General features: G+C 42.1%; 2 protein-coding genes across 4 annotated transcripts in view; one reads left to right on the forward strand and one right to left on the reverse strand.

The window, feature by feature from the left end:
* LOC147428987 (glutaredoxin-like) overlaps positions 1-6,922 on the forward strand; it is a 73,419-nt gene extending 66,497 nt beyond the window's left edge. The window contains exons 3-5 of one of the 2 annotated variants that reach the window (XM_086495413.1): positions 5,966-6,037; positions 6,324-6,418; positions 6,513-6,536. In XM_086495413.1, coding sequence (XP_086351539.1) covers positions 5,966-6,037; positions 6,324-6,391 — 140 coding nt within the window. In that variant the 3' untranslated portion in view covers positions 6,392-6,418; positions 6,513-6,536. Of the gene's footprint in view, positions 1-5,965; positions 6,038-6,323; positions 6,419-6,512 lie in introns of both variants that reach the window. The other variant, XM_086495411.1, reaches the window with a different exon arrangement.
* Positions 6,923-17,688: 10,766 nt separating this feature from the next.
* LOC147428991 (2-dehydro-3-deoxyphosphooctonate aldolase 1-like) overlaps positions 17,689-27,361 on the reverse strand; it is a 173,157-nt gene continuing 163,484 nt past the window's right edge. For both annotated transcript variants that reach the window (XM_086495373.1, XM_086495374.1), the window contains exons 9-13: positions 19,167-19,211; positions 18,968-19,066; positions 18,364-18,411; positions 18,228-18,275; positions 17,689-18,095 (exon numbers count right to left, since the gene is read on the reverse strand). In XM_086495373.1, the coding sequence (XP_086351499.1) occupies positions 18,033-18,095; positions 18,228-18,275; positions 18,364-18,411; positions 18,968-19,066; positions 19,167-19,211 (303 nt within the window). In that variant the 3' untranslated portion in view covers positions 17,689-18,032. The remainder of the gene's footprint in view (positions 18,096-18,227; positions 18,276-18,363; positions 18,412-18,967; positions 19,067-19,166; positions 19,212-27,361) is intronic.

The raw sequence follows: 27,361 nt of genomic DNA on the forward strand, positions 1-27,361 counted from the left end.
ATCTGGTGCAGTGGGATGCACAAGAGGGGAGTTACTCCGCTCCTTTGTCAACAGATGCCTCGATTTTGATACTAAAGTCACTATGTCTCTTTGAGCTTCAGGGATACTGAGAGCTGACAGTATTTTGCTGGATGACTTTATGAAATGGAATTCCTGATAATGATACTGATTTGTTCTTGACTTCTTGTGAGTGTAGGAACTGATAGACGAAATGACTGCAGCATTTTGGTCTACTTGATCTCGAATAGACATGGTTGCAATAGGGGTTAGTCAATCGGACATCGATGAGGTCCCGATTGGACCTAGATGTGATTGCTAGCTACAATGCCGATAAATCATGGTCTAAGATCCGAATGAATGTTGAATGTCATGTGATGTCCTGTGATGTCTGGTGATGTCCTGTGATGTCGTGTGATGTGACTGTCGATTTTGTACATGTGCTAGATGTGTGTTCCTAGTACGTAGGTACTAACAGTCAGTGTCTGCTAAGACGGTTTATGGCTTTTGTTGGTTTTGCAAGCGTAATCGCGGTCGATTACAATGCTTTCAAGAGGGGGGTATGTCACAAAATGATGACATAGCGGACAGCAGAAACCCTAATTTCTGCCAGAAACCCTAATTTCCGGAAATCGTAGAGGCTTTTTTTTTTTTTGAAATGATGAGCGACGCGAATTTTGCTTTTTTTATATAAAAAAAGAAAAGACTCTCTAAAGAGAGAGAGAGGACTACTGCTTTTGATTTGAAGCTTTTGGGGCTCTGCTTTTGGGCATCCCTTGTAACCTTTAAAGTAGTGGTGAGGGCCTCACTTCTCAGAGCATCTGGACGCGGAGTCTGAGAGTGAAACCCTAACCGCTCTCTTGTACTTTGATGATTGATTAATAAAAAAAGAAATACCGAAAGGAGCGCCAGTCTTTGGGGCCAATATCTCTAGGCACGGAACTCCGCCGGGCCAGTGCAAATCTATTGTGATCTGTGAATTGTTTTGAAGTGGTTATTTGGTGCTGTTGTGGTTGATTCTTGACTTGGAGTGTCCAAGTCTGTTACACTGTCTCAAGCTCCAGGTCACGTAGGAGACATGTCTTGGCCTCTGTTGGTACTCTGCTGTATCTCCCGGTCTCGATCCGCAGCTGGTGTGAAGATGTGCATATCTGACCAATAGCACATCGTATCCCATGAGACAAGTGGGTGTCCATGTATCTAGGTCTCGTCACAAAACCGTCCTCCGTAAGCTGGAGAAGATGCTCTCTGTAGAAAGCCATCTTCGTGCCCAGCTCCTGTGTTGGCTGTATCCATGTCGTCTTGATGTCTAGCCGAGTTAGGTGCTGGCGGATGAGCCTGGTAATCTCGGACTGCGTGAGAGTCAGAGAGGGTGCATCCAGTGAGTACTGGAAGGGTGGCAGTTTGTCTATGCTGAACCCATGTGCTTGAAACCATGATGTCATCTCCCCATACCAGCATGCTGTATCTCCCTGCATGGATAACTGTCGAGAGGACTCAAGTGCAAGGCGGGCATATCTGTTTCTGGGAAGTTCCCAGATGCGGTGTAGGAAGGAGACGGATCTGGTGAGCGCCTCAACCACTAGTGGGGGGCCAGCTAGCTCTGCTCGTATAATGGCACGTGGTACTGAAGCCTTGGCTCTACTGAGCCGTGAGATCATAGAGACTAGTGGCTTCTCCATGTCCCCCCATCCATCAGTGCGACCTGTCCTCCCATGATGGTCCAATGAAGGTCCCCAAATCTCAGCTCCATAGAGCAATGCAGAAGCCACCAGGGTGTCAAAAGGCCAGAGCTTCGTCCGAGGCTCTTGAAACTGAACATGTGAACACATCCTCTCCAATCTACCCAATGCTGCATGGGCTCTGGTCAATCTAGTCTCTGCTGCTCTTCTCAATGAAAATGCTGGTCAAACTAAAAACCACTCCAAGGTAGGTGTAAGCATCTGTATACTCCACCGTCTCCTGGCCGTATGTGAATGCGGGCGCTGACCTCCTGATCCACTGTGGGGTCGTATTGAATACCATGACCTTGGTTTTACCAAGTTTGACAGACAACCACTTTCATGGGCAAAGCTATGCAAAGCATCTAGGTGACGTTGCATCCCCTTTGGAGAGTCGAAGATCAACACAATATCATTAACATATAACAATAGTGGGATCCATGTTCCTGCCAGTTGTGCACCTCTATCACCATCACTCTGAATGTAGTCAGAAACCTCATCCACATACATACCAAACAGAGTAGGAGAGAGCTGGCAACCCTGCTTCATCCCAATAGTGGAGTGAACCGCTGTAGATAGGCCCTCTGTGGTGCGTACATGCCCCACTACTGACCTGTTTAGTGCCATGACCCCCCAAATGAGCTCTGTGGATACTCCCATCTCCTGTAATCTGCTCATCAATCTAGCTCTGGGTACGGTGTCAAATGCTTTGCGGAAGCCCACAAAGCTGCAATAGATCCGTCTCCCATGTGATCTGCCCTCCTCAGTGATGGCTGTGAGTGTCAAGATATGGTCAAGAGTAGAAAAACCTCTCCTGAATCCTGCCTGCCCGGCTACGGGTATCCCTTCCCTCTCTGCCCATCTACTCAGCTGCTACTCAAGAATGGATGCGTACAACCGTGCCAATGTGTGTCCGATCATGATAGTGCGATAATTCTTAGGCTCCATAGGGTCTCTTGACTTGAGGATAGGTACAATAGTAGATAGGCTCCAAGTATCAGGCAAGCCCTCACACATGGCACGGTTAAGCATAACTACTAGGAGCTCTGCTAGTAGATCTCTGGCATGCATGAAGTGCTCAGCCACTAAACCATCATGATCATATGCTCTCCCAGTCCTCATCCTGTCAATTGCCTTCCTCACCATCTCAGCGGTGAAAAAAGCACATGTGTGGGGGCATGGATCGGTGGGGGTCGTGAAGGGGCGGCTGTCCAGGAACTGTGTACAGAGATGACGCGTACTGACCCCAAGCCTCTGTGGAGGTAATGGTAGGGGGAGGGGAGTGCTCATGAAAGAGCCACCATGCCTCACTTGAGTCTTGACTCAAGAATAGCTGGTATAGATCCTACTCTAGGCGAGCCAAAAATGCCCTCTTCTTCCGCCGCACTAGTTGTCGGAAGTCAATCTGTGACTGTCTGTGAGTGATGTCCCCCAAAAGCACCTCCCTCTGAAGTCTAGCTCTGGTCTCTCGGCATTCCTCATCATACCAGTTGTTCTGGGGCATGCTCTCAGAACGACGTCTCTGCTTAGGCTGTGTGTGTGGGTATGCCTCTGCTGCTGCATCATGTAACGTCTGCGTCAATATAGTAGTAAGCTCCTCCAAAGGTCGCCTTGGCTCTTTTGTACACAAGCGTCTGTAGATCCCATCTATGTATACAGAGTCTGTCTCCCGCGTGAAGGTGTAGCGAGTAGGAGCTGCCACCTGTGACCTGTGTGCTACACTAAACTCGAAAGATATGGTCAGCGACACAAGATCATGGTCCACTGCCACACCAATAGGTCTGGGTCCAACTGTGAGGTCCTGGATACTAGAGATGAGACTCGGCTGTGCCATGACATAATCCACTATGCTAGCTCCATGTTTGTGTGGAAAGCATGTAAAACCCCCCGCAGGGGGAAATCTTTGTAGGCTATTCAAGATGACCAATCCATGTGCAGTCCCCATGTCTATCAAGTGTCGTCCATACTCAATATGCTCCCCATCATGTGATAGTCTGGATAGGCCTGTCTCTGCAACATCCAGCTCTCTCAGCATCTCTTCTGAAGTAGTCTGATGATGAGCAGTCCTAGCATTGAAATCCCCTAGAATGATGATGTCACCATCTCTAGAGAACTCCCAGATGTTATCATCCAAAATAGAAAAGGGGGACTGTCCTTGGGTGGTGCATACACTGACGTACTCGGGGGAAAGTAGCAAATAGCAATGTAAAGATATCTGCCTGTCTCTGCTCTCAATCTCACCCACATGTACCTAGCTTGCTCATCCCTGCGAGCTATGTGTATCAATGGCTGCAACTCCTCGTTGAATAACACTGCCACTCCACCTGAGCCTCGCCCTCTGTGCTCTGATCGTGTTTCCTGTCTACAAGCGGTCTCCCATCTGTACCCACTAATGTGAGTCATAGACTGCCCAGGGGCCTGATGTGTCTCAGAGTAGAAGATGATATCTCTCCCACTAAAACTTTCCTCAAAAGCACCCACATCTAGACGCATAGATCCATTACAATTCCAGGTAGCAACTTTGAGTGTGGTCCCATAGGTCTCACACTGTCATGTGGAGCGTGGCTCCAATATCACCACTCTTCCATCTCGGTAAAAAGCAATCTTACCTTTTTCCCTTGCCCCTCTAATCTCTGGCATACCTCTTGCATATGCGCTATTTGTGAGAGGGTAAGGTCATCCCCGAGGAAGATGCCCGTTTTCTTAAGAGTTGGTCTCTTCTTCAAAAAGTCCTTCGCTTCCATGGAGGGAAAACGAAGGATGAGTGCTCTTTCTTTCGAGGTTTCCCCCTTGCTCCCATTTTTCTTGTTGCCCACTCTCCAAGCTCTTGAGTGCATCGGCTCATGAATCCCCATCAAAGCCATGAGTTCTTTTACCTCTTCGTCCACATTATCTTTGTCTTTAAGACCGCAAATCCTCACATGTAGAGAGCGCACACGCCTTCTTTGCTCCTCTTCAAGTGTCAAGTTAATGATGGTGGGTGTGGACGTAGTTGTTTCCTTGCTTTTCCCTTTCTTGGCAACCTGAATCCACTTCTCGGCCTCATCTGCCTTCTATTGGGTCTTTGTAATAACGTCCACCCAAGAGGTCGTCATTTCTTTGTGTTGCTCTTCCCCCTCTTTGATGGCTCGCACTTGCTCTTTGATCGTGTTTAGCTCTTCTATTACTGAAGGTTGCAATTCTCCCTCTTCAAGTGTGTTTCGTGATCGTGCGTCTGCGAGCTCCCTCTTGAGTGACGCAATCTCTTCGTCTTGGGCCGTCACCCGATCTCCCAGTGTAGCTATCTTGCTTTCTTGGGCCAACACGCGTTCGTCGAGCATTTTTATTGTGCCCAGTAAGTTGCGGTTGATCTTGTTAAGTGTTTCGGTCATTTCTTCTTTGCATTTTTGAACTGCATCCTCTAAAGGGTCAAGCTTGTCATTTGTTTCCGCATGCTTGGTCGCCGCAAAAAACGAGAGGGGAATTTGCTATGGTAGTAGGAGACGGCCCTACATGCCCCGCACTATGCATACATGTTCTCCCCACTTTAAGCATACATGGCATACGTTTTTGCCTTTCCTGCAATTTCTACAAATTCCCACATTCTGCAACTGCCGATTCTGCAATTTCTGTTTTCCAACCAAAGCTCCAGGGCTCAGCCCCTTGTTGTCACTGTTTTCCAACCAAAGCTCCAGGGCTCAGTCCCTTGCAATATACAGCGTCACCTGCACCTGTCAACAACTCAAAGCTGCATGCGGCCCCTAACTGAAAGGAATCTCGTGGCCTGCACACCCAGAACAGCTCGCGGCCCCCTGCAGGGTCAGCACGCGGCAGGTAGTTTCCTGTTTGCCGGTAGTTTCCTGTTTGCCAGTAGTTTCCTGTTTGCCAGCCCCTCTGGGTTCACGGTACACACCTGTCCTGCTGCCCTTACTGTATTCACAAAAAGGCCTTGCGCCAAGGCCCTGCGTGGGCACTACTGATGATAGGGAAACAGTCTCGGACTGCCCCTCTGTCCTGTCGCAAGCAATAATACCCACAGCCCTGCTATATGGTAGCTGCCAGGCGGCAACGCTCTATGCTGAGCGCGCAATGAAAAGCTCCACTGGGCGGCCTGTATCGGCTGAAACAGTATAGCGCACAGCCCCCTTGGTGGGATGGCTCGTGGCCTGCGCAGCTCACAGCTAAGCGTGTGTAGTTCCCCGCGAGAGAGAGAGAGAGAGAGAGAGAGAGAGAGAGAGAGAGAGAGAGAGACTCTTATGGAATTGCAGCTGATGAAGGAGAGGTTCAAGCAGCGTTGCAGAGACTTACAGGACAGTCAACTGTGCCGAATGTGTTCATTGGTGGGTATCATTCTGAGCCAGCCCGAATCTTTTTCTTTTTTGTAAAGGTTAGCTGTTAAGTGTGTGGGTGAAACTTCTGTATCGTTTAAAATGGCTCGAGCACAAGCATAAGACCAGGTGAAATGTAATAAAGAACAAGATGTAAGTTTTAGGGTGAGAACATGGATCAACAGTATGCTTGAGAAAGGGCAGGCATTGGTATTTTGTAACCAGCCTGTGGACATGTTGGTGTTTGCTTTGAGAATGAAGAATGAACACGTTAGCTTGAGGGCTTGGTCATGTGTAGGAACTGTTTGCTCGTTGTTTTCCCAGTCTTTTCCTTTAATCGACACTTTAATCTGGTGTGTTTTTTAGGAGGCAAGCATGTTGGAGGTTGTGAAGGTGAGTTTATTGTTCTTTATTTCTCTCTGCAGAGTTTCTATTGCGAGTTGTCTCTGTATGCTTATGAACATTCTTTTCACATGATATTTGGCAGATACCCTCAGATTGCATCATTATAAGAAATTGATACCTCTGCTGCGAGAAGCTAATGCTGAGTTCCTTTGAAACTGGTCTTGCTCATTTTGTCTTGAACGTTATTGATGAGCTGAAACTAGGGCAGCATTTAAATGAGGTCCCTGTTTCTGCTAAGTGAGCTTTACATGAAGTTCACAGGCTTATTATTCACATAAAGATTATTTTTTTAAAGAGTCACCCAATGAGGATGTAATAGAGTAGATCAGGAATTTTGATGTGGACACATTATTTGGATTCCATTATGATTTTGGAGAGGTCATTTTCCAAACTTCTGCGCATAGAGCAAGTAAAGTGTGTTGTTTCCCAACTATGATTGTAGCTGTTGCTTGGATCCGCTTCATTCACAAAATTCGATCTGCGTTATGCTGAGGTATTTGGCAAGTAGATTAAGACTGCAATAATGTGACCAGTCTGGTACTTTGATTGTCACAATAGTCGAGGCACACATCAATGCCTTCCTGACTGTACATGCATGGCACACATTTGGGTTATTTTTGCGTACCTGCATGTTTTCTCATTCTTGCAATGGTATTGCTCATTAAAAGGAAGAAAATAGCCGTTTGGAATTGAGGATTGGGTCTACTGATGTCAAATTTTCATTTTTCGGCAAGGTCTTACCTACAATGTGGGGAGGTGAGAGTGTGATAGTATGTGTATGTTGCACTGGCAGGCAGTCCTTACTGATTGGATACAATAGTATGGAGGTAGTGAGTTCAGAATAACAATGACACCATGCTTGGTGAATTAATATACTGAAGTGTAGGAGCTACACATGATGGCTACCCATTGAACACATGCTTTGTAATGTTTTGTCTGCATGTTGGTGTCGTTCTTGTATTTATTAACAAGGGCTACTGGCTAGGGATAGCGATATCAGTGATACGAATGCCCAGGACCCTCGAAGACCTCCAAAAAATTGCTAGTATAATGTCCATGCTCCTGTATATTGCAACTAGGATTTCTTTTTCTTTTTCATGGAACGAAGGAGGGGTTCCCGGCAGAAATCAAGCATGAGGCACTGATGAAGGTGGCGGATGCGGTGGAGAGAGTACGAGGGAAAGGCAATTGCATGAATACAATTACTATTCGAGTGCAAATAAAGTAGATAACTCTCAAAGTAGTGGAGCAAGAGAATGACTAATTGTACCAAAGGTCTCAGAATGTGGTAAATGAGAAATGTTTTGCTATACATGTAAAAGATAAATGATTAAAGGCAACAAAATTGAAATGTATCATCAAGGGGGAATGGGAAAGTTGCCAAAAGATAGCTATTTGCATAAAAGGTGATGTTAGTGTTTATGAGTACATGAAAATATGGTTATATGCTATACCTTCAGTACTTTGAGCAACCAGACGCAATTTTGTGCCTTAAAAGAGTAAAATAATGCACATCTAGGTCCCAAGTACTAATGAAGTAGTGTCCATATGATATGCAGAAAAGGAATGCTGGGCTAATGCTCTTGATATCCCCAAACCTTATAGAAAATTGTCCCAATGGAGAATTGATTCATTAGGACTTTAAGGTGAGATGCCCTTTATGGACTCTATAAGAAGCGTACTAAGAGAGGCCATTGATTGCACAAGGCAATGAAGTTGGTTTTTGGTTCCTATCTAATCCACATGTCTGTTGAGGCCCTTCTTCGGTTGTTGCATGGTTCTTTCCTTGGTGCATTTCATGTATGCCCATCATTGTAGGGCTAACTTATCTTTGAATACAATGTATGCTTGACCCTACTATGTTTTATCTTCTTCTGGAAGTTGTATTCCTTGCAAACCAAATTCCAAAAGTTAAGACCCTACTTTGTTTTATGCACTTTAGCTTCTTCTTATGGAAGTTGTATTCCTTGCAAACCAAATTCCAAAAGTTGGTATTAGAGGTCTTAAAGTTTGAACCCATGAATGCAAGCAGACTTCGATCCACTTGCTTCAAATGGAATGAGTTTGGTGTGTGTATCAACCAGCCAATTCAAGCCTTCTCATTCCAATCGGAGGACATGGAACTAAGTCTAGTGGAAACATTAAAGCCATGACCCATTAATGCTAATTGTTGGAAGTTCACGTTTTATGAAGGGTATAAGCTAGAGGGCGCACAATATTGTATTTGTGTACTTTTTGTTCCCATTTCATACTAACAAGCAATGCAATAAATTTTCTCCCTTAGTGCCAATATTTTGTCTAGGCTTCATCGACATCGAGCAAAGCCTGTGATAACTATTTGCACATTGACAAAAAAATGATATGGTTTTGTCATCACCTCCACATAAGGGACCTTCAAAATGTGTACATGAAGGTTAATCCTTGTTGTTATATGCTTTTTTTCCCAAGACAATCTACTTTGCAGCTACGTTTGTAGTTCCCATACATACTCTTTGCAACTACGTTTGTAGTTCTCGTAGATACTCTTTTGGAACTTACTCTTTGATTTGTACCCAACAACCATGGAAGGATAAAAGTGTTTTTGTGCTTCAAAGCCGGGTGCTATGACCATTGAATTAGGATGCAAAGTCGGTAATGTTGGGTATGCAAGCCCAGTTGTGGGAATGTCCAATGTCTGGTGTCTAGTTCGTGGGTACAAGCCCTATAACATGCAGTCAGCAGTCCAGTTGCAAGTCAAGTTATGCATGGCAAGTTTGGCTATTTATATTGTAAGATGTTTACACAAGATCGTTATTATTAATCATAGTGTGTCTTTCTTGTTTCCTTGCTGTGTATCGAATTCTCTCTCTCGCTCTCGTTTCTACTGCACCATAGCTTCTAGCCATGGGACCCCAAAGGCTTCACTCCCCGTACCTGCAACACCATCAACTGGTATCAGAGCATGTACCCGGTCTCGGCTTGTGCTTGACTCGAAGACTGGGCGGGAGCGGCCGCTTAACAAGCAAAGAGAAGGCGAACGTCACCTACAAAAAATTGAACAAAACCGGCCTCAATCAGTTTGCCCTGGCTTACTGTAGATATCTTGTCTCTTGACCGCCCGTCACCTACAGAAAATTGAACCAAACCGGCCTCAATCAGTTTGCCCTGGCTTGCTGGAAATATCTCGTCTCTTGACCGCCTGCAAACTCGGCATACACCGTCCGTTGTGAAGCAAATTGCCATCGGCACTGTTCTCTGCAGACCATCGACAGTTTGTGGTTTTATTTTCTTTTACTTTTTTAACAATGACCACCCAATTTGATCTTAAGGCCTTATCCAAGCGGGTATTCACATTAGCAATTATTCGCATTCTCTGCTCGATACTCGATTTGCAGCAGGAGGCGAAAGGAGAATTCGCGAGGAGTGTTCGCAGCCTATCAAAAGGCAGCATCTTAAAACGTAGTCAATAGCTGATTCACAACGATGTCAATGCATCACCGAGGCATAAATAGCAAAGAGATTTTGTACGCGTGTCAGACACTACAAGCCTATGGCTTCAAGCTAGGTTTAGGACATGCTCAAACACATCGGCAACCACAAGAATGAAGAAGATCTGCTTTCAAGAACTTGGTCCATCACCAATCTGCAGAGTTCAAAGTCGATTTTACATGTTCAGTGTCATAGGTTTATTTCAAATTTGGTATGTTGTCAATATCAATTTCAAAGCCTTGTTTTAGCCTCTCAGTAGTCGGTTACTGTCATGCTAAAAACTTTGTACGGGTTATAGACACTGCTACATAAAAAGTGGTAAGACCACCCTTTGTTGTTTGGTCGAGTTCTGGTATGTCTCACATTGATGGTTATTTGAGGGAAAAGTACACACACACACACACACCCCCACCCACCTATATTATTGTCAAGGGGGGGACTTCTACTCGTAGTTTCAGGTGATTGGACTCTGCCATGGTCTGTATCAAGTCCATAGTCAATAGTTTGGGCTTGAGGGGGAGGGTTGTTGGGTATGCAAGCCCAGTTGTGGGAATGTCCAATGTCCGGTGTCTAGCTCGTGGATACAAGCCCTATAGCATGCAGTCAATAGTCTAGTTGCAAGTCAAGTTATGCATGGCAAGTTTGGCTATTAATATTGTAAGGTGTTTACACAAAATCATAAAATCATAGTGTGTCTTTTTTGTTTCCTTGCTGTATATCGAATTCTCTCTTGCTCTCGTTTCTGCTGCACCACAGCTTCTAGCCATGGCACCCCAAAGGCTTCACCCCCATAGCTGCAACACCATCAATTGGTGTGGTGTTTGAGGGAAGTACACACACACACACACACACACACCTATGTTATTGTCAAGGGGGGGACTTCTACTCATAGTTTCAGGTGATTGGACTCTGCCATGGTTTGTATCAAGTCCATTGTCAATAGTTTGGGCTTGAGGGGGGGGGGGGGGGGTTGTTGGGTATGCAAGTCCAATTGTGGGGATGTCCAATGTCCGGTGTCTAGCTCGTGGGTACAATCCCTATAACATACAGTCAGCAGTCCAATTGCAAGTCAAGTTATGCATGACAAGTTTGGCTATTTATATTGTAAGGTGTTTACACAAAATCATTATTATCAATCATAGCGTGTGTTTTTTGTTTCCTTGCTCTGTATTGAATTCTCTCTCTCGCTCTCGTTTCTATTGCACCACAGCTTCTAGCCATGGCAAGGCTTCACCCCCCATAGCTGCAACACCATCAGGTATCCTCATATATAACTCCTTATTGTATAGTGTCATATATAACAAAAAAAAAGTATGGCTTGTTGATGCATGATTGAGTCAAACTTTGCTACATATTTTTTGGCTTGAGGTCATGTGTGTTACTATTGTGTAAAAATAGTGTCCATCCACAAATGCAATGCAATACATGAGACCTAACATGACTAGAATTATACAATTGATCACTTTGTGTGCATGTTTGACCCTTGTGTATGCTTTGGTGCCATTTAACACCACCAAAAAGTTTGTGATAGGATTAAGGAGTTGCTAAGTAGCAATTAGAGTGATTTACTTATTGAAGAGGGATAACATACATGAGAGAGAGAGAGAGAGAGAGAGAGAGAGAGAGAGAGAGAGAGCATACACGAACTATACATAGTTCACCCAAGTGTGGGCTATGTTCACAGGAAAACAACCACTCATTGAAGAAGCTTAAAAACCCTCAATGGTCATCTCGCCAAATTCTCTCTTTAGCTTACACTTTCAACTTTTACACTATGTGTAGAAGAGGCCCCCTTTTATAAATACTAAGTAGCCTTTATGGATTCTTCTTGAGAAGAAACAATCTATGTGTAGACGTACCCATTGTCCATCAGCCATTGACGTTGGATCACCGGCCAAGTATCCACTGACCACTTTCTGATCACTGTTTGACCAAGATATTCCGATGAAAAGAAAATATTCTGGTGAGGCAAGCTTCGAGTAAAGTACAAGACCAAGGTTTAATTTTTGGTTTTTTGAATAAGTGATTTTTTCTCATGTACGATGGCTTCTTCTTATAACGGTTCCTTTACAAATGTGCTTTTCTAAAATAAAAATAACAAGAGTAAAAGTTCTTGGAAACTCATCTCTAGCAAACTTGTGAGTGCTTTTCATTTTGGCTTCTTATCATGGACTACCAATTGAAATCGAGTAAAAGCACAACTTCGTTTTGTTAACCACTTTTTTTAAGCTTTAGTTGTTCTTCTTTTAAAAGAGTACATATATGGATTGATATCTCACTTTCATATGTTTTTTTTTGAGTGAAAGACCAAATTCTTTACGAGGTGAATGGTACTCCAATTTTCATTGTACAAAATACAACTGTGTTGCTTTTATCCAAACTCCTCAAAAAATCGATGAAGCCATTTTTTTTTAGAGTCTCTCTAAGAGTTACATATTCTACTTCCGTGGCAGATAGCAAAACCACTTTTTGTTGAAGCTTAACTTACTGTTGTGTTTTCAATGGTAAAAACGTAGCTTATAGTGCTTCTATGAGTATCTTTGTTAGCTGCCATATCTGCATCAATATATCTTTGTAAAAAAATGTCAGTGCCTCCAAAGCATAAAACATTTGTGGTTGTCCATGTTAGATATCTAAGTATCCATTTTACAGTTCGCTAATGTTCTTTACCTGAATTCTCCATGAACCTACTCACGAATCCAATTGTATGTGCACTATCTAGCATTAGTCAAACCACAGTATACATTAGAGAACGTACTGTTGCAACACATATTATACTTTAAAAGTATGAACTATGTGTCTTTGGACACATATCTTTGTTAAGTTTAAAATGACTACTAAAATGTGTAAGAACTGGTTTTGCATTTTGTGTTGCAAATCTTTCTAGTACCTTCTCAATGTAATCCTCCTGAGATAATATTAATGTTTTCTTCAACTTGTCTCTTGATATCACGTATCCGTTTTACAGTAATTAAATCTTTTATTGAAAAATATTTAAGTAACTCTCTTTTTAGTTATGTTATATCTCTTATATCCTTCGGATTATAGGTTGAGGTTCCTCATCTTGTTGGCATTGTTGCAAGTTGTCATCACTTGCATTCTTTGAGTTTTCATTGTCCTCAAGCTTCATGTACTCATCATCTGAATTCTTTGTTTTTTTTTTTCAAGTACTTTTTGTACATATTATATTCATTCAAAATAATATCTCTACTTCTAAAGATTTTATCATCTTTAGGATCCCATAAACAATGCTCAAAGTTCGTTCTCCATAACCAATGAAAAAACAGTTCTTTGGTTTCATATTTAACTTAAATAATAAACTTTTTATGTGTATGAAGGCCTTACACCCAAATACATTAAGAAATACATAGTTCACCTTCTTACCTATCCACGCCTCGTTTGAAATTCTTGTATCCAATACTATTGAGAGTGATCGTTTCTATCAAAAGCTAAAGCGACAAATCTCCATGTAGCCTCATGCTTCTTGCATGATCCATGATTTTTCACTTCATTGTTTGTGTAATTCATTTTGTTGAGGTTTCCTTGGTGTTGTTTTTTGTCCTCGAATGCCATTGCTAACACAAAAGTTTTCAAATGCTTTGTTGTGATACTCTCTTCCATTATTGGGTCTAAGACATTTCACCTACTTCATTTTTCACAAAAGCTTTTCATCTTTAAAATAAAAAAAATATATCTTTTTTTTTTGATATAGAAAAGACATCTAAAATATAAAAAATACATCGAATTTGTTTTTTATCAGATAAACTCATGGCTTTCTAATCGCATCATCTATAAATGTCATAGAATACAATGAGCCACCCAGGGACGATATACTAACAGTATTTCATACATAAAAATGAATCAATTTAAGCCTTTTTGTTTTTATTTTCGTTTTCTACTTTAAAAAAATTTACTCTCTTTTGCTTTTCAAAAACAAAATCCTCATAGAACTCCACATCTACTTCATTCAAACATGGTAGAAGTTTCTTTGATTGCAAGATTTGTATTCCTTTGACACTGACGTGTCCAAAGCAGTAGTGACATATTGCAGCATTACCTTTTATTGATGTTATACAAGTACTAAAGATTCTTTCAAAACCTTCCATCGTTTGTTTCCACATACAACGTTACAACTTTCATTATTCAATCGACCTTTGTCTCCGTTTGCAAGTACCAAAGATCTTTATGAAACCTTCCATCGTTTGTTTTTGAATGCAATGCTACATCTTTCATTATCTATTTGACATATAGAGATTAAATTTATGAAGAGAGAGAACATGCTTAACATCTTTAAACATCTATTCATTTTCTTTTTCAGTTTTAACAAAAACTATCCTTCTAATAATAATTTCACAAGTTTCATCATTTTTTAAATACATATATCCAAATACATATACCCAAAATTACCTTTGATGTAATTTTGAAAATAATACTTATGAGGTGTTCCATAGAATGGAACCCCATAATCTACTATCCAAAAATTTGACACATTGTCCAATGAAAGAATAAGAGCATCTTTCTCTAATTCACCTATCGCATTGGTCTCTGATATTGGCTTGCTGTTTTGAAACTTCCACTCCTTTTTGAACCATCAATCCTTTTTGACGTGATCTTTTGTACCACAAAACTAACTTTGTCTTGACCTGCTATGCTTTGAGCGATCATGACTACTTTGGCTTTTGCATCTCTCCCTTGATCTTCCTTTAGTTTCTACTAACAATGCAACACTTGATGTTTCTCTTGTGTTTCTCTTCGTATTTCTTTGCTTAAGAGAACACATTTTTCACATATCAAACTTGAAAGTGCTTATACGAGAAATAAAACTACTTACGATCAATATAAGATTGTCCCAACTATCAGTATTAAGAGAGCTTGTACTTAATCATCAAAGATAATTTTCATGTTGGTGTTAAATTAATTTAAATGTTTTGCAATTGAACCATTCTCTACCATTTTTAAGTTGAACAATCGCTCCATGAGAAATACTTTATTTAATGCAGATGGTTTTCCGTACATGGAGGTCATGCAACTTTATCAAGTACTCTATGATCTTCATTTCTAAAACATTGAATGTCATCGTTGACACCAAGCAAAGCCGACGAATTATTCCCAATGACTTTTGATCAAGGATGTTTCAAACTTCATTTGCCATTACTGTAAGCTTCTTTGCCAGATCTTCCAATAGTAAGCAGAGATCTTTCTAATAGAGATTTTTTTTTGATTTGCATCTTCTAATGTTGGTAAGTCTTATTGTTGAACTTTTGAACTTACCCTCTCATTCAATTCAAAGAATAATTTTATATATTAGCTACTAAGAAACTTTGCTTTGATATCAGTTGATAGGATTAAGTGGTTACTAAGTAGCTATTAGAATGATGTACTTATTAACATGAGAGAGAGAGAGAGAGAGAGAGAGAGAGCATACACAAAGTATACGTGGTTCACCCAAATTTAAACTACATCCAGAGGAAAGCAATCTCTGTTATAGCTCTATTTTTATACTTCCAACGTCGAGTAATTTACAAAGTTTAAAAGCCCTCAATAGTTGTCTCATCTGATTCTCTCTTTAGCTTGCACTTTGAGTTTCTACATTATGTGTAGAAGAGACCTCTTTTTATAGATGCCAAAGAACCTCTATGGATTGCCTTCTCACAAGAGAGGTAGCTGCCCATGCGTAGACATGTCCATTAGCTACCAACCACTGTGACCACCTGCAGCCACAAGCCATGGACCACCGACTACTTTTCGGCTAAGAGTTTCTGACGAAAAAGAACTAATTTGGCAAAGCCAGTCTCAAGCTTATATTTTTTGATGAGTAAATTTTTATATGCATAATAGCTTCTCATAATGAGAGCTTTACAAATGTATCTCTTCAGAATAAAATTACAAGGGTAAATCAAGCTCCATACTTAACAGTACGATAATAAAGCTTTGAAAATGTCACTTTTTTTAATTGTTCAAAAATTAAAGGTTACATATTATGTCCTCAACGAACAAAGCATTTGGACCAATTGTGATCATCCTTAGAACATGCTATGCGACATTTGATTTCATTGCACTTTTCCAAGGAGTCCACATGTACATTATTGATGCTTATGCTCATAAGGATTTGATGAGAGAGAAGAAATTGTGGAGTTCCAAGATAGATAACATATTCATATTTGGTGCACCAATTTGGATGCCCTTTTCATATTCATGGCTCTTAGAGTGCATTGGTTGCTCTAAGGCTACATTCTTAATGTTGTGATTACTTACATAACTAATGCCCAAAACTGAAATGGTACCAAGTTTGTTTATAAAGTGAGTTTTGCTAGATGATATCATTGCTTGTTAAAAAGCTCAACTTATGGCACTAAGTTTTACACAAGAATCATGCTCCACTCGCCATACAACAACCATCCATAGTAATTAATGCATTAGCAATGCACACTAGAATTGGAATATGCATATTAAATGTGTTTTTAAACAAGTGTATTGCTACCTAATAGTTCTATTAAAAAAGAGGAAGGAGGGAAAGTGTGGGTTGAAGAAAACATTGCATGGTTTAAAGCAATTGCATGGAGATTAATATTAGAAGATACTTTTTTATGCATGGGTTTTATAACAACCACACTAATAGGTCAATTGTATATGAAACACGAGGAATATACTTTTAAAGCATTCTTTTGTGCTGCTCACTTGTCAAAATGACACATATTACCGATCTTGAGGGTTTTTGAATACATCTTTTTATGTTAAATTTATGACTTTTACATCTTTAGGCATGTGTGTTGGGGCTCTGTCACAAACAATGTGGACACAATTCCTTACTAGATTCAACCTTACAGATCACAAACCCATCCATACTCAAATCGGTACATTTTTGAAGCTGTCATCATAATTGAAGAGGTTGCTTTGATCTCATTTACTAACAATAGCATGTTCTATATTTTACTTACTTTCGTGATATATGCAAATTTCTTAGTTTGGAGTGTCAACATGGGCAAGTTAATTGAATAGCCTAGGCACAACTCATTAGCAACAATGGACCACTAAGCTTTCCTAATTGATTAGCTAATGTCTTCCAAGAAATTTTGCATGATTGATAATTTGTTGCGAGACATTGGTTTTTGCTTACACTAGACAACTTATATATTTGTCATGGTTTAGTAAGGAGCAACCTATTGTGATAGTTATAATTATGCAGCTAAGTACAAGGTAGATTCCATAGGCCTAGTTGATTGTGATTGATTTATATGCCTGGTGATTGATTATGAAAGTTGGTATCACCACCAACTTTACTAGTAGTAAAAGCACATTTGCAATTTCTAGAAGCTCAATCTTTCACGCTTACCAACAATGTTAGGGAACACATTATTACTAACCTGCCGTTTAGTGCACAACATTAGTTGCACAATATGCCTTTCATGCTTAATCATGCGGAAAAAATCTCTCTCAATATAACAAAATCTTAGCACCGATAAATTAAAAACTTTCATGCAATTAGCTGTAGGCACAGATGTTTTTGAGGGTAACATGCCAGAAAGGCTACCAAAACTTCACACGTTACAACCAAATACGGCCACCAATCAAAGAGAGGTTTATCAATAGTTCAACTTTTTTTCTCAATCAAAGAGAGGTTTATTAGTAGCACACCTCAAATTTGCTGCTCCCCGAGCAAAATGGTAGTTGAACTATTCAAAGGAAAATATAGCTGCTAGAACACAAACTGGCTGCATGTAACTCTGGGAGCAAAAAAAAGCATGAATATTGTACTGTTGCGGTTGAATGATGACCACGACTCTCCTTCATTACAGAATTAAATGCCTAATCATACTCCTACATAAAAGAATCTGGACAGAGTACCATTCACCAAGCTCTTACAAAAGACATAATGTTTCAACAATGTGAGCATGGGGCATGCTTGCAAAAAAGACAAGTGAAGTTTCAAATCTCAATTTGAAACCAGTGTTTACTATTAATGTGTTACAGATACAAGCCAACTGTTTAATAAAGCCTTGATTGGCATAATGAATGGAATTGAATGAAAGGACCATGCTTCCGGAACTTCCTGATGTATTGTATTCTATGAATTGATGAAAGGAGAAATACTCCAATTGCTAGGGGCAGGTTGGATACTGTATTTCTGGCTCATTCAAAAGTCCTCATCCACAGGAGTTAAATCAATGTCCATCTTTTCCTTTCCTTTACTGGCTTTCTGTAAGCAGGCAATAAATTAGTTTTGTGAGCATTGACACCCTTGCAATAGTTCTATCATCCAAAATAAATAAATAAATCTGACATCAATGAAAAATCTCTTTTGACAAAGGAATCAGATTGAGAAGCATACTGCAATGGCAATAAGTTCTTCAAGTAAAGGCTCTAGGTTCCTCAGAGGCTGCAAAAAGCAAAGAAGAACATACAGATCCCTGAACACTTCATTAAACATGAGCCACTTTTGTGAGGGAAAATTAAGACTTACATACCCATTGTGTTGGACCATCCACTGGGGCTTTTAGAGGGTTGTCATGCACCTGCCAATACAGTAGAACACGTGTATTTTTAGAAAGTAAAGAGATGATAAACTGCTTCATTTTGAAATTTGATTGTGAAGTCTTCTGGAAAAGCTCCCGTGGTAGATTCCCACAGGTCTTCTGCACTGAGTAATTACAAATGTTTATGAGTGCAGGCATATGTGAACTGCCAATGCACCTGCACAGATTCATGTAGGCAATGACTACAAAACTTGCATTTCATCAAAGAAGAACGATCTAAAATCATTTTCTTACTTTGAGAGGGTTAAAAGAGAATTTAAGTAACATGAGTAAAGACCTTTGACAAAATTTATTAGTTCCAGCTCTTCTGTCTTTAGCCTTAGCCTTTCTTTCTTCTTGATTTCAAAGACCCACTCTTCAACTAATAGGCAAACACAATGCTTTGGTTATTTGCAACGGTGTGCCACATAAAAATGGAGATAATTGCATCAATTAATGCACAAACATAGTTGTATCCAAACGAGGAGCTTAAACCCCTGAAAATAATGTTTTTGGAATGTGATGTCTACTACAGATATGGAAGTAGAATTCTGACCTCCATGAAAATGCCATCCACACCAATCGCTACACATGTTCTGGCAATGCAAGGTATCATATCTCTGAGGCCCCCGCTTGCCACACCAACACCATCAAGCTGTAAAGACACTCAAATAGCAAACAAATTACTCTCAGAAAGAACAACGAACTGCCAGAACATTCTGATATCTAATTAACTTGAAATTATATGATCCCACCTTCCTTCCAGCAGGTTGCTGCAGTGAATGTGTTATATCAGCAACCTGAGAAAGCAGTAAGTTTAACGCATATTGCTCTTTGAACAGGCTACTAAAAGCATGATAGACTGATAATTAAACTCTACAATCCAGGACATACTTGTCAAAGTCAACGATGCGGAAGCGTACAGCCAAGAGAGAATGCACGAGAGGAGAAGAAGAAGACGAAGAAGAAGAGAGTTTTAACGTCGTAGGAAACTATCCCAAGAGACCTTAAAGATCTAGAGAGAGAGAGAGAGAGAGAGAGAGAGAGAGAGAGAGAGAGAGAGAGAGAGAGAGAGAGAGAGAGAGAGAGAGAGAGAGAGAGAGAGAGAGAGAGAGAGAGAGAGAGAGAAACGAAATGAAATGAAATGTTATAGAGAGAGAGAGAGAGAGAGAGAGAGAGAGAGAGAGAGAGAGAGAGAGAGAGAGAGAGAGAGAGAGAGAGAGAAATGAAATGTTATATTAACGTCTTCAAAAGGCCAAAGTGACCTATGAGATCAGAACGTTACAATGTGGTGGATCTGATACAAAGCCAGAGTAACAAAATAACAACATAACAAAATAAAAATATGTTGGAATCCTAAGCTGCTCGATGTGAACTAATCAAAGTAAGCAGCTGGCTAGGATAGCTAAATAGCTAAATCACAAGAGATCCAGCATCGGTCGCTGGCGGATCTCATCAATCTCCTCCATGGTCTGTAGTCTGACCGGGCGTCGTGCATGCCTGGCCAAAGTGATCCGAATCCTCTGATGCTGTGTAGTCCTCCGTAGTCGTGGGCGTCTGGATGTCCCCAGCTCAATTGCTCGGTCGATCAGTGTGCCTCTGGTGCGAGACGAATGTGAGCTCTGTTGTGGTAGTAGCTCCTCCGGCTGTCTAGTGTTTGCTCTAAAGAAATCCGTGATCCGTCTCTGAGACTGGCTAGCCTCTCCTCTCATCAGGCTCTCTCTGTGTCTGCACAGCTCGAGCAAGAACAAACCAAGGAATCTCTCATCCTCGTACAGCATGACTCTGGAGAGTGGTCCAAAACCCTCTCTGAACAAGCAATGGAAGCGGCCTCGTATCTCGTAGTAGACGGGGCAGCGGCATGTGTAGTGCAACTCTGTCTCAGGCTCCATGTCACACAAGGGGCATGTCCTAGTCTCAATCCGCAGCAGGTGTGAAGATGTGCGTATCTGGCCAATAGCACATTGTATCCCACGAGACAGGTGGGTGTCCATGTATCTAGGTCTCGTCACAAAACCGTCCTCTGGAGAAGATGCTGTCTGTAGAAAGCCATCTTCATGCCCAACTCTTGTTCTGGCTGTATCCATGTCCTCCTGGTGTCTAGCTGAGTCAAGTCCTGGCAGATGAGCCTGGTGATCTTAGACTGTGTAAGGAGATGGTGCATCCAATGAGTACTAGAAGGGTGGCAAGCTGTCTATGCTGAACCCATGCGCTTGAAACCATGATATCCTCTCCCCATACCAGCATGCTGTATCTCCCTGCATGGCTAACTGTCGAGAGGACTCAAGTGCAGGGCGGGCATATCTGTCTCTGGGAAGTTCCCACATGCGGTGTATGAAGGAGACTGATCTGGTGAGCGCCTCAACCACTAGTGGGGGTGCCGCTAGCTCTGCTCGGATAATGACACGTGGTACTGAAGGCTTGGCTCTAATGAGCCGTGAGATCATAGAGACCAGAGGTTTCTCCATGTCCCCCCATCCATCAGTGCGACCCGACCTCCGTGATGATCCAATGAAGGTCCCCATATCTCAGCTCCATAGAGCAATGCAGAAGCCACCAAAGTGTCAAAGAGCCAGAGCTTTGTCTGAGGCTCTTGAAATTGAACCTGCAAACACATCCTCTCCAATCTACCCAATGCTGCATGGGCTCTAGTCAATCTGGTCTCTGCTACTCTCCTCAATGAAAATGCTGGTCCGTTAAAAACCACTCCAAGATAGGTGTAAGCATCTGTATACTCCATTGTCTCCTGGCCGTATGTGAATGTAGGTGCCGACCGCCTGATCCACTGTGGGGTGGTATTAAACACCATAACCTTGCTTTTACCAAGATTGACAGACAAACCACTTTCGTGGGCAAACCTATGCAAAGCATCGAAGTGACATTGCATCCCCTCCGGAGAGTCGGAGATCAACACAATATCTTCAGCATATAACAAGAGTGGAATCCATGTCCCTGCCAGCTGTGCACCTCTATCACCATCGCTCTCAATGTAGTTAGAAACCTCATCCACATACATACAGAATAGAGTAGGAGAGAGCGGGCAGCCTTGCTTCACCCCAATAGTGAAGTGAACCGGTGTAGATAGTCCCTCGAAGGTGCATACATGCCCCACTACTGACCTGTATAATGCCATGATCCCCCAAATGAGCTCTGTGGGTACTCCCATCTCCTGTAGTCTGCGCATCAATCTAGCTTTGGGTACTGTGTCAAATGCTTTGCAGAAGTCCACAAAGCAGTAATAGATCCGTCTCCCATGTGATCTGCCCTCCTCAATGATGGCTCTGAGTGTCAAGATATGGTCAAGAGTAGAAAAGCCTCTCCTGAACCCTGCTTGCCCGGTTGCGCGTATTCTCTCCCTCTCTGCCCATCTACTGAGCTGCTGCTCAAGAATGGATGCGTACAACCGTGCCAATGTGTGTCCAATCATGATAGTGCGATAATTCCCAGGCTCCATAGGTTCTCCTGATTTGAAGATAGGTACAATAGTAGATAGGCTCCAAGTATCAGGCAAGCCTTCACACATAGCACGGTTAAACATAACTGCTAGAAGCTCTGCTAGTAGATCTCTGGCATGCATGAAATGCTCAGCCACTAAGCCATCATATCATATGCTCTCCCAGTCCTCATCCTGTCAATGGCCTTCTTCACCATCCCAGCGGTGAAAAGAGCACATGCATGTGGGCATGGATCGGGAGGGTTGGGGCTGTCCAGGAACTGTGTACAAAGATGAAGCGTACTGGCCCCAGGACTCTGTAGAGGTAATGGCAGGGGGGGGAGAGTGCTCATGAAAGAGCCGCTATGCCTCGCGTGAATCCTGACTCAGGAATAACTGGTATAGATCCTGCTCTAGTCGAGCCAAAAATGCCCTCTTCTTCCGTCGCACTAGGTGCCGGAAGTCAATTTGTGACTGTCTATGAGTGATGTCCCCCAAAAGCACCTCCCTCTGAAGTCTAGCTCTAGTCTCGCAGCATTCCGCATCATACCAACTGTTCTGCCGCGTGCTCCTAGAACGACGTCTCTACTCAGGCTGAGTGTGTGGATATGCCTTTGCTGCTGCATCATGTAATGTCTGTGTCAATATAGTAGTAAGCTCCTCCAGAGGTCTCCCTGGCTTCTCAATGCACAACCGTCTGTAGATCCCATCTATATATGCAGAGTCCGTCTCCCGCGTGAAGGTGTAGCGAGTAGGTGCTGCTGCCTGTGGACTGTGTGCTACATTAAACTGAAAAGAGATGGTCATTGACAGAAGGGCATGATCCATTGCCACCCCAACAGGCCTTGGTCCAACCATCAGATCTTGGATACTAGAGATGACGCTCGGCTGTGCCATGACATAATCCACTATGCTGGCTCTATGTCTGTGTGGGAATCATGTGAAACCTCCCGCAGTAGGAAATCTCTAAAGGCCATTCAAGATGGCCAGTCCATGTGCAATACCCATGTCTATCAAGTGTCGCCCATACTCAATATATTCCACATCCTGCGATAGTCTGGACAGGCCCGTCTCTACAACATCTAGCTCTCTCAGCATCTCCTCTGAAGTATCATAAAACACTGTCTAGTGATGGGGAGTCCTAGCATTGAAGTCCCCTAGAATGATAATGTCACCAACTCTAGAGAACTCCCATATGTCATCATCCAAAATAGAAAAGGGGGACTGTCCTTTGGGTGATGCATAAACTGCCGTACTCGAGGGAAAGTAGCAAATAGCAATGTAAAGATATCTGCCTGTCTCTGCTCTCAATCTCACCCACATGTACCTAGCCTACTAATCCCTGCGGGCTATATGTATCAATGGCTGCAAATCCTCTCTAAATAAAGTGCCACTCCCTCGTCCTCTGTGCTCTGATCGTGTCTCCTGTCTATAAGCTGTCTCCCATCTGTATCCACTGATGTGAGGCATGGATTGCCCAGGGGCCTGATGTGTCTGAGAGTAGAAGATGATGTCTCTTCCAGTAAAACTATCCTCAAAAGCAACCACATCAAGACGCATAGATCCATTACAATTCCAGGTAGCAACTTTGAGTGTGGTCCCATAAGTCTCACACCGTCATGTGGAGCGTCGCTCCAGTATTACCACTCTTCAATCTCGGTAAAAGGCAATCTTGCCTTTTCCCCTTGCTGCTCTAATCTCCAGCATTAACTCCTGCATATGAGCGATTTGCGAGAGGGTAAGATCATCTCCAAGAAAGATGGCCTTTTCTTCAAGAAGGTCTTCTTCGCTTCCATGGAGGGAAAACGTAGGATGAGTGCCCTTTCTTTTGAGGTTTTCCCACTGCTTCCATTTTTCTTTATGTTGCCCACTTTCCAAGCTCTTGTGCGCGTCGGCTCATGAACCCCCATCAAAGCCATGAGTTCTTTTACCTCTTCGTCCACATTGTCTTTGTCTTTAAGACCGTAAATTCTCACATGTAAAGCGCGCACACATCTTCTTTGCTCCTCCTCTAGTGTCAGATTAATGATAGTGGGTGTGGACGTGGACGTTATCTCTTTGCCTTTTCCTTTCTTGGCAACCTCGATCCATTTCTCGGCTTCATCCGCCTTCTGTTGAGTTTTTGTAAGAACATCTACCCAAGAAGTCGTCATCTCTTTGTGTTGCTCTTCTCCCTCTTCGATGGCCCGTACTTGCTCCTTGATCGTGTTCATTTCTTCGATTACTGAGGGTTGCAATTCGCCCTCTTCCAGTGTGTTTCTTGATCGTGCTTCGGCAAGATCCTTCTTGAGTGACGCAATAGCTTTTGGCGTCACCGATCCGCGGCCTAATTTCATCATAACTAGGAATTTACACTTTTAAATCGAAAACTAAGCATAGGTGGGGTATAGGGGGCATCATTGCTAAGCATTTAGATGCATTCTGGGTCGAAAACGACTAGGTCAAAAATCCACTTCTGTTAATAATCGTGATTTTAGAACTTCACCTAAAGTGGGATTTGAGGCCATAGGCATGTGTGCTTAAGTCTTATAAACTTGTCCTAGAAGTTTCATTACGTTTGGATGTCATTTGATGCTGTAACGGATGTGAATTGTTTGCCGATGAACGATTGGTTTTTGGTGATTTCAGTCACTTGAGTGTAGCTTGAGTTAGATGCGAGTTGTTAGTTGTTTTCCAAGAGATTGACAACCTCTTGTAGCCTCTATGTGCTAGTCGAGTCAGCTTCGTCCCATGGTTTGACAAATTAATCGTGGTTCTCTCTAATACTGCAATAAGATAAGATGGTGAGGTAAGACATGCGTCCCACATTTACACCGCTGCCGGGGACGAATAGACCTAAACTAGGGAAAACACGAGCATCTTGTGTAGCTGTCAATTAACTTTCTCTAGGTTTGCCTAGAGTAAAACTTTCTTTTAGAAACCGCATAGCTTAAGATTGTCGTCTTTTGCTGTGTAGAGGTAGCTTGGAGATAAGTTGTACTTTCCGAGTGCCTTTAGGATTGTAGGATTGTAGATTTAGATTAGGATTTGGAGAATGATTAAAAGGCGAGACAAGTCTTAAGATCAAAGCTCTGAAAACTGTAAAAAACAAGAAAACGAGTGTTTGTGGACACTTTCCACAACGCCATTGCATGAGAACTTAGGAGTAGGGTAAGTAGAATCCGAAGTGGATTTCAGAACATTGCTCACTCCAAACGAATCATCTATGAGTTGTTTATGTGAAGTTGCAGAGTTTCAGATCTACGGCTAGAAATAGCATGAAAAGACTCCAAACCACTCAATCCAACTGGAGAGTAAGTCTAAAGGTTGTATGAACCAGTGGGTAAGCTTTGAGGTAAAATTTTCAAGAGTTGACAAAAACTCAGATTATTACTTTTTCATGACATTTTAAGCCAAATTAAGTTTTGATTTGATTCATAAGCTCACAATAGATCATGAAAAGACTGTCTAGTGAAAAAGTTCAAAAAAGTGTCAATTTTGGGCCTAAAGTTAATAATCGTGATTATTAACTTTTAGCTCAGATTTGACCAGGGTTCATACCATTGACTCATTGCATGTATACAAACAACTTTTGTAAAGGCACAAAAGATTTGGATCACCAAACTGGAAAAAAACTGGGTAAAAACTAAAGTTTGTACTGACTTTTTGAAACTTGAGTCTAAATTGAAAAAATATTTGTCCAAACTTGATGAAATTTGATTCATAGGCTTATATTGATGTGATAAACATGTGTACATGATCACTTGACAAAAAAGATGCAAAAAGTTGCCAGTTATAAATAATCGCAATTATTTACATCCACCCCATTTTTCAATTTTTTTGACCAAGTAAGCATACCACTGGTTTAATCATGTTGTAATAAGCCCACAAACCAACTTTGGTAAGATTTGGATCATTGGATTGAAAATTGTGACCAATTTTGCAAAGTCAGTCGACTGACAGAAAACTGATGACCATTTGACCAAAAGTTGTCCAAACTTGATGAAACTTGGCTAGAGACCTTAACTTGAGGTGCTTAACAGATCTCTGTAAAGATTGGAATATAAAATTGCAAAAATTTAGCAGAAGTAAATAATCACGATTATTTACATCTGCTCCAAAAATTGACAATCTTGTATATTTGGGCATACCACAAGGTCAAGCACATCAAGTAGACCTCACAAATCCATTTTGGTGAAATTTGGATCACAAAATTAAGACTTAAGCCAGATTCTTGAAGTCAGAGTCTACGGACACGAAACAGTTGATAAACTTGATGAATCTTGTCCAAATTAAGTTTTAACTTGTCTCAGAGACTCAAAATAGATCATAAAAAGATTGTCTAGGGAAAAAGTTGAAAAAATTTCATTTTAAGTCAAAAGTTAATAATCGCGATTATTAACTTTTGGTTCAAAATTGATCAAGGTTCATATCAAAGACTCTATGCATGATTGCAAACATCTTTTGTGAAGGCTCATAGAGTTGTAGTGCAATTCTGTCTCTGGCTCTAAGTTACATAGGTGACATATCCTAGCTCCTGCCGGCACCCCTCGAAATCGGCCAGTCTCGATTTGGAACTGATGTGAGGATGTGCGTATCTGTCCAATAGCACATCTTATCCCATGAGATAAGTGTGTGTCCATGTATGCAGGCCTAGTCACAAAGCCGTCCTCTGTGAGTTGGAGAAGATGCTCTCTGTAGAAGGCCATCTTCGTGCCTAGCTCCTGCGTCCGCTGTATCCATGTGTTCCTGGTATTTAGATGAATCAGATCCTGACGTATGAGTTTGGTGATCTCTGTCCGTGTGAGGGACAGAGAGGGTGCATCCAGGGAGTATTGAAGCGGAGGTAATCTATCCATGTTGAGACCATGCGATTAAAACCATGCTGTCATCTGTCCATACCAACATGCTGTATCGCCTTGTAGAGCTAGTTGTCGAGATGACTCCAGGGCAAGCCGAGCATATTTGTCCCTGGGGAGATCCCATAGACTGTGCATAAAGGAAACTAATCTCGTCAATGCCTCCACCACGAGGGGGGGGGGGGGGGGGGCTAGCTCGGCTCGGATAATCTCATGTGGTACTGAGGCCTTAGCCCTAATCATCCGAGCGATCATAGAGACCAGAGGCCTCTCCATACCTCTCCATCCATTTGTGTTGCCAGATCTCCCCCGGTGGTCTACTGAGGGTCCCCATACCTGAACTCCATAGAGCATAGCTGGAGTCACTAGAGTGTCAAAAAGCCAAAGCTTTGTTCGTGGTTCTTGAAACTGAACATGCGAACACATCCTCTCCACTCCTCCCAAAGCTGCATATGCTCTTGTCAGTCTAGTCTCTGATGCTTTCTTAGTGACAACACCGGTCCAACGAAGACTACCCCAAGATAAGTATATGCATATGTGTACTCCACAATCTCCTGGCCATACATAAATGTGGGTGCCGACCTCCTGACCCACTGTGGTGTGGTGTTGAACACCATAACCTTGGTTTTCCCCAGATTGACAGACAATCCACTGTCACGAGCAAATGTATGCAGAGCAT

This window comes from Adiantum capillus-veneris, chromosome 22 (genome assembly GCF_014529385.1).
Source record: "Adiantum capillus-veneris isolate H3 chromosome 22, ASM1452938v2, whole genome shotgun sequence".
Lineage (NCBI taxonomy): Eukaryota > Viridiplantae > Streptophyta > Polypodiopsida > Polypodiales > Pteridaceae > Adiantum > Adiantum capillus-veneris.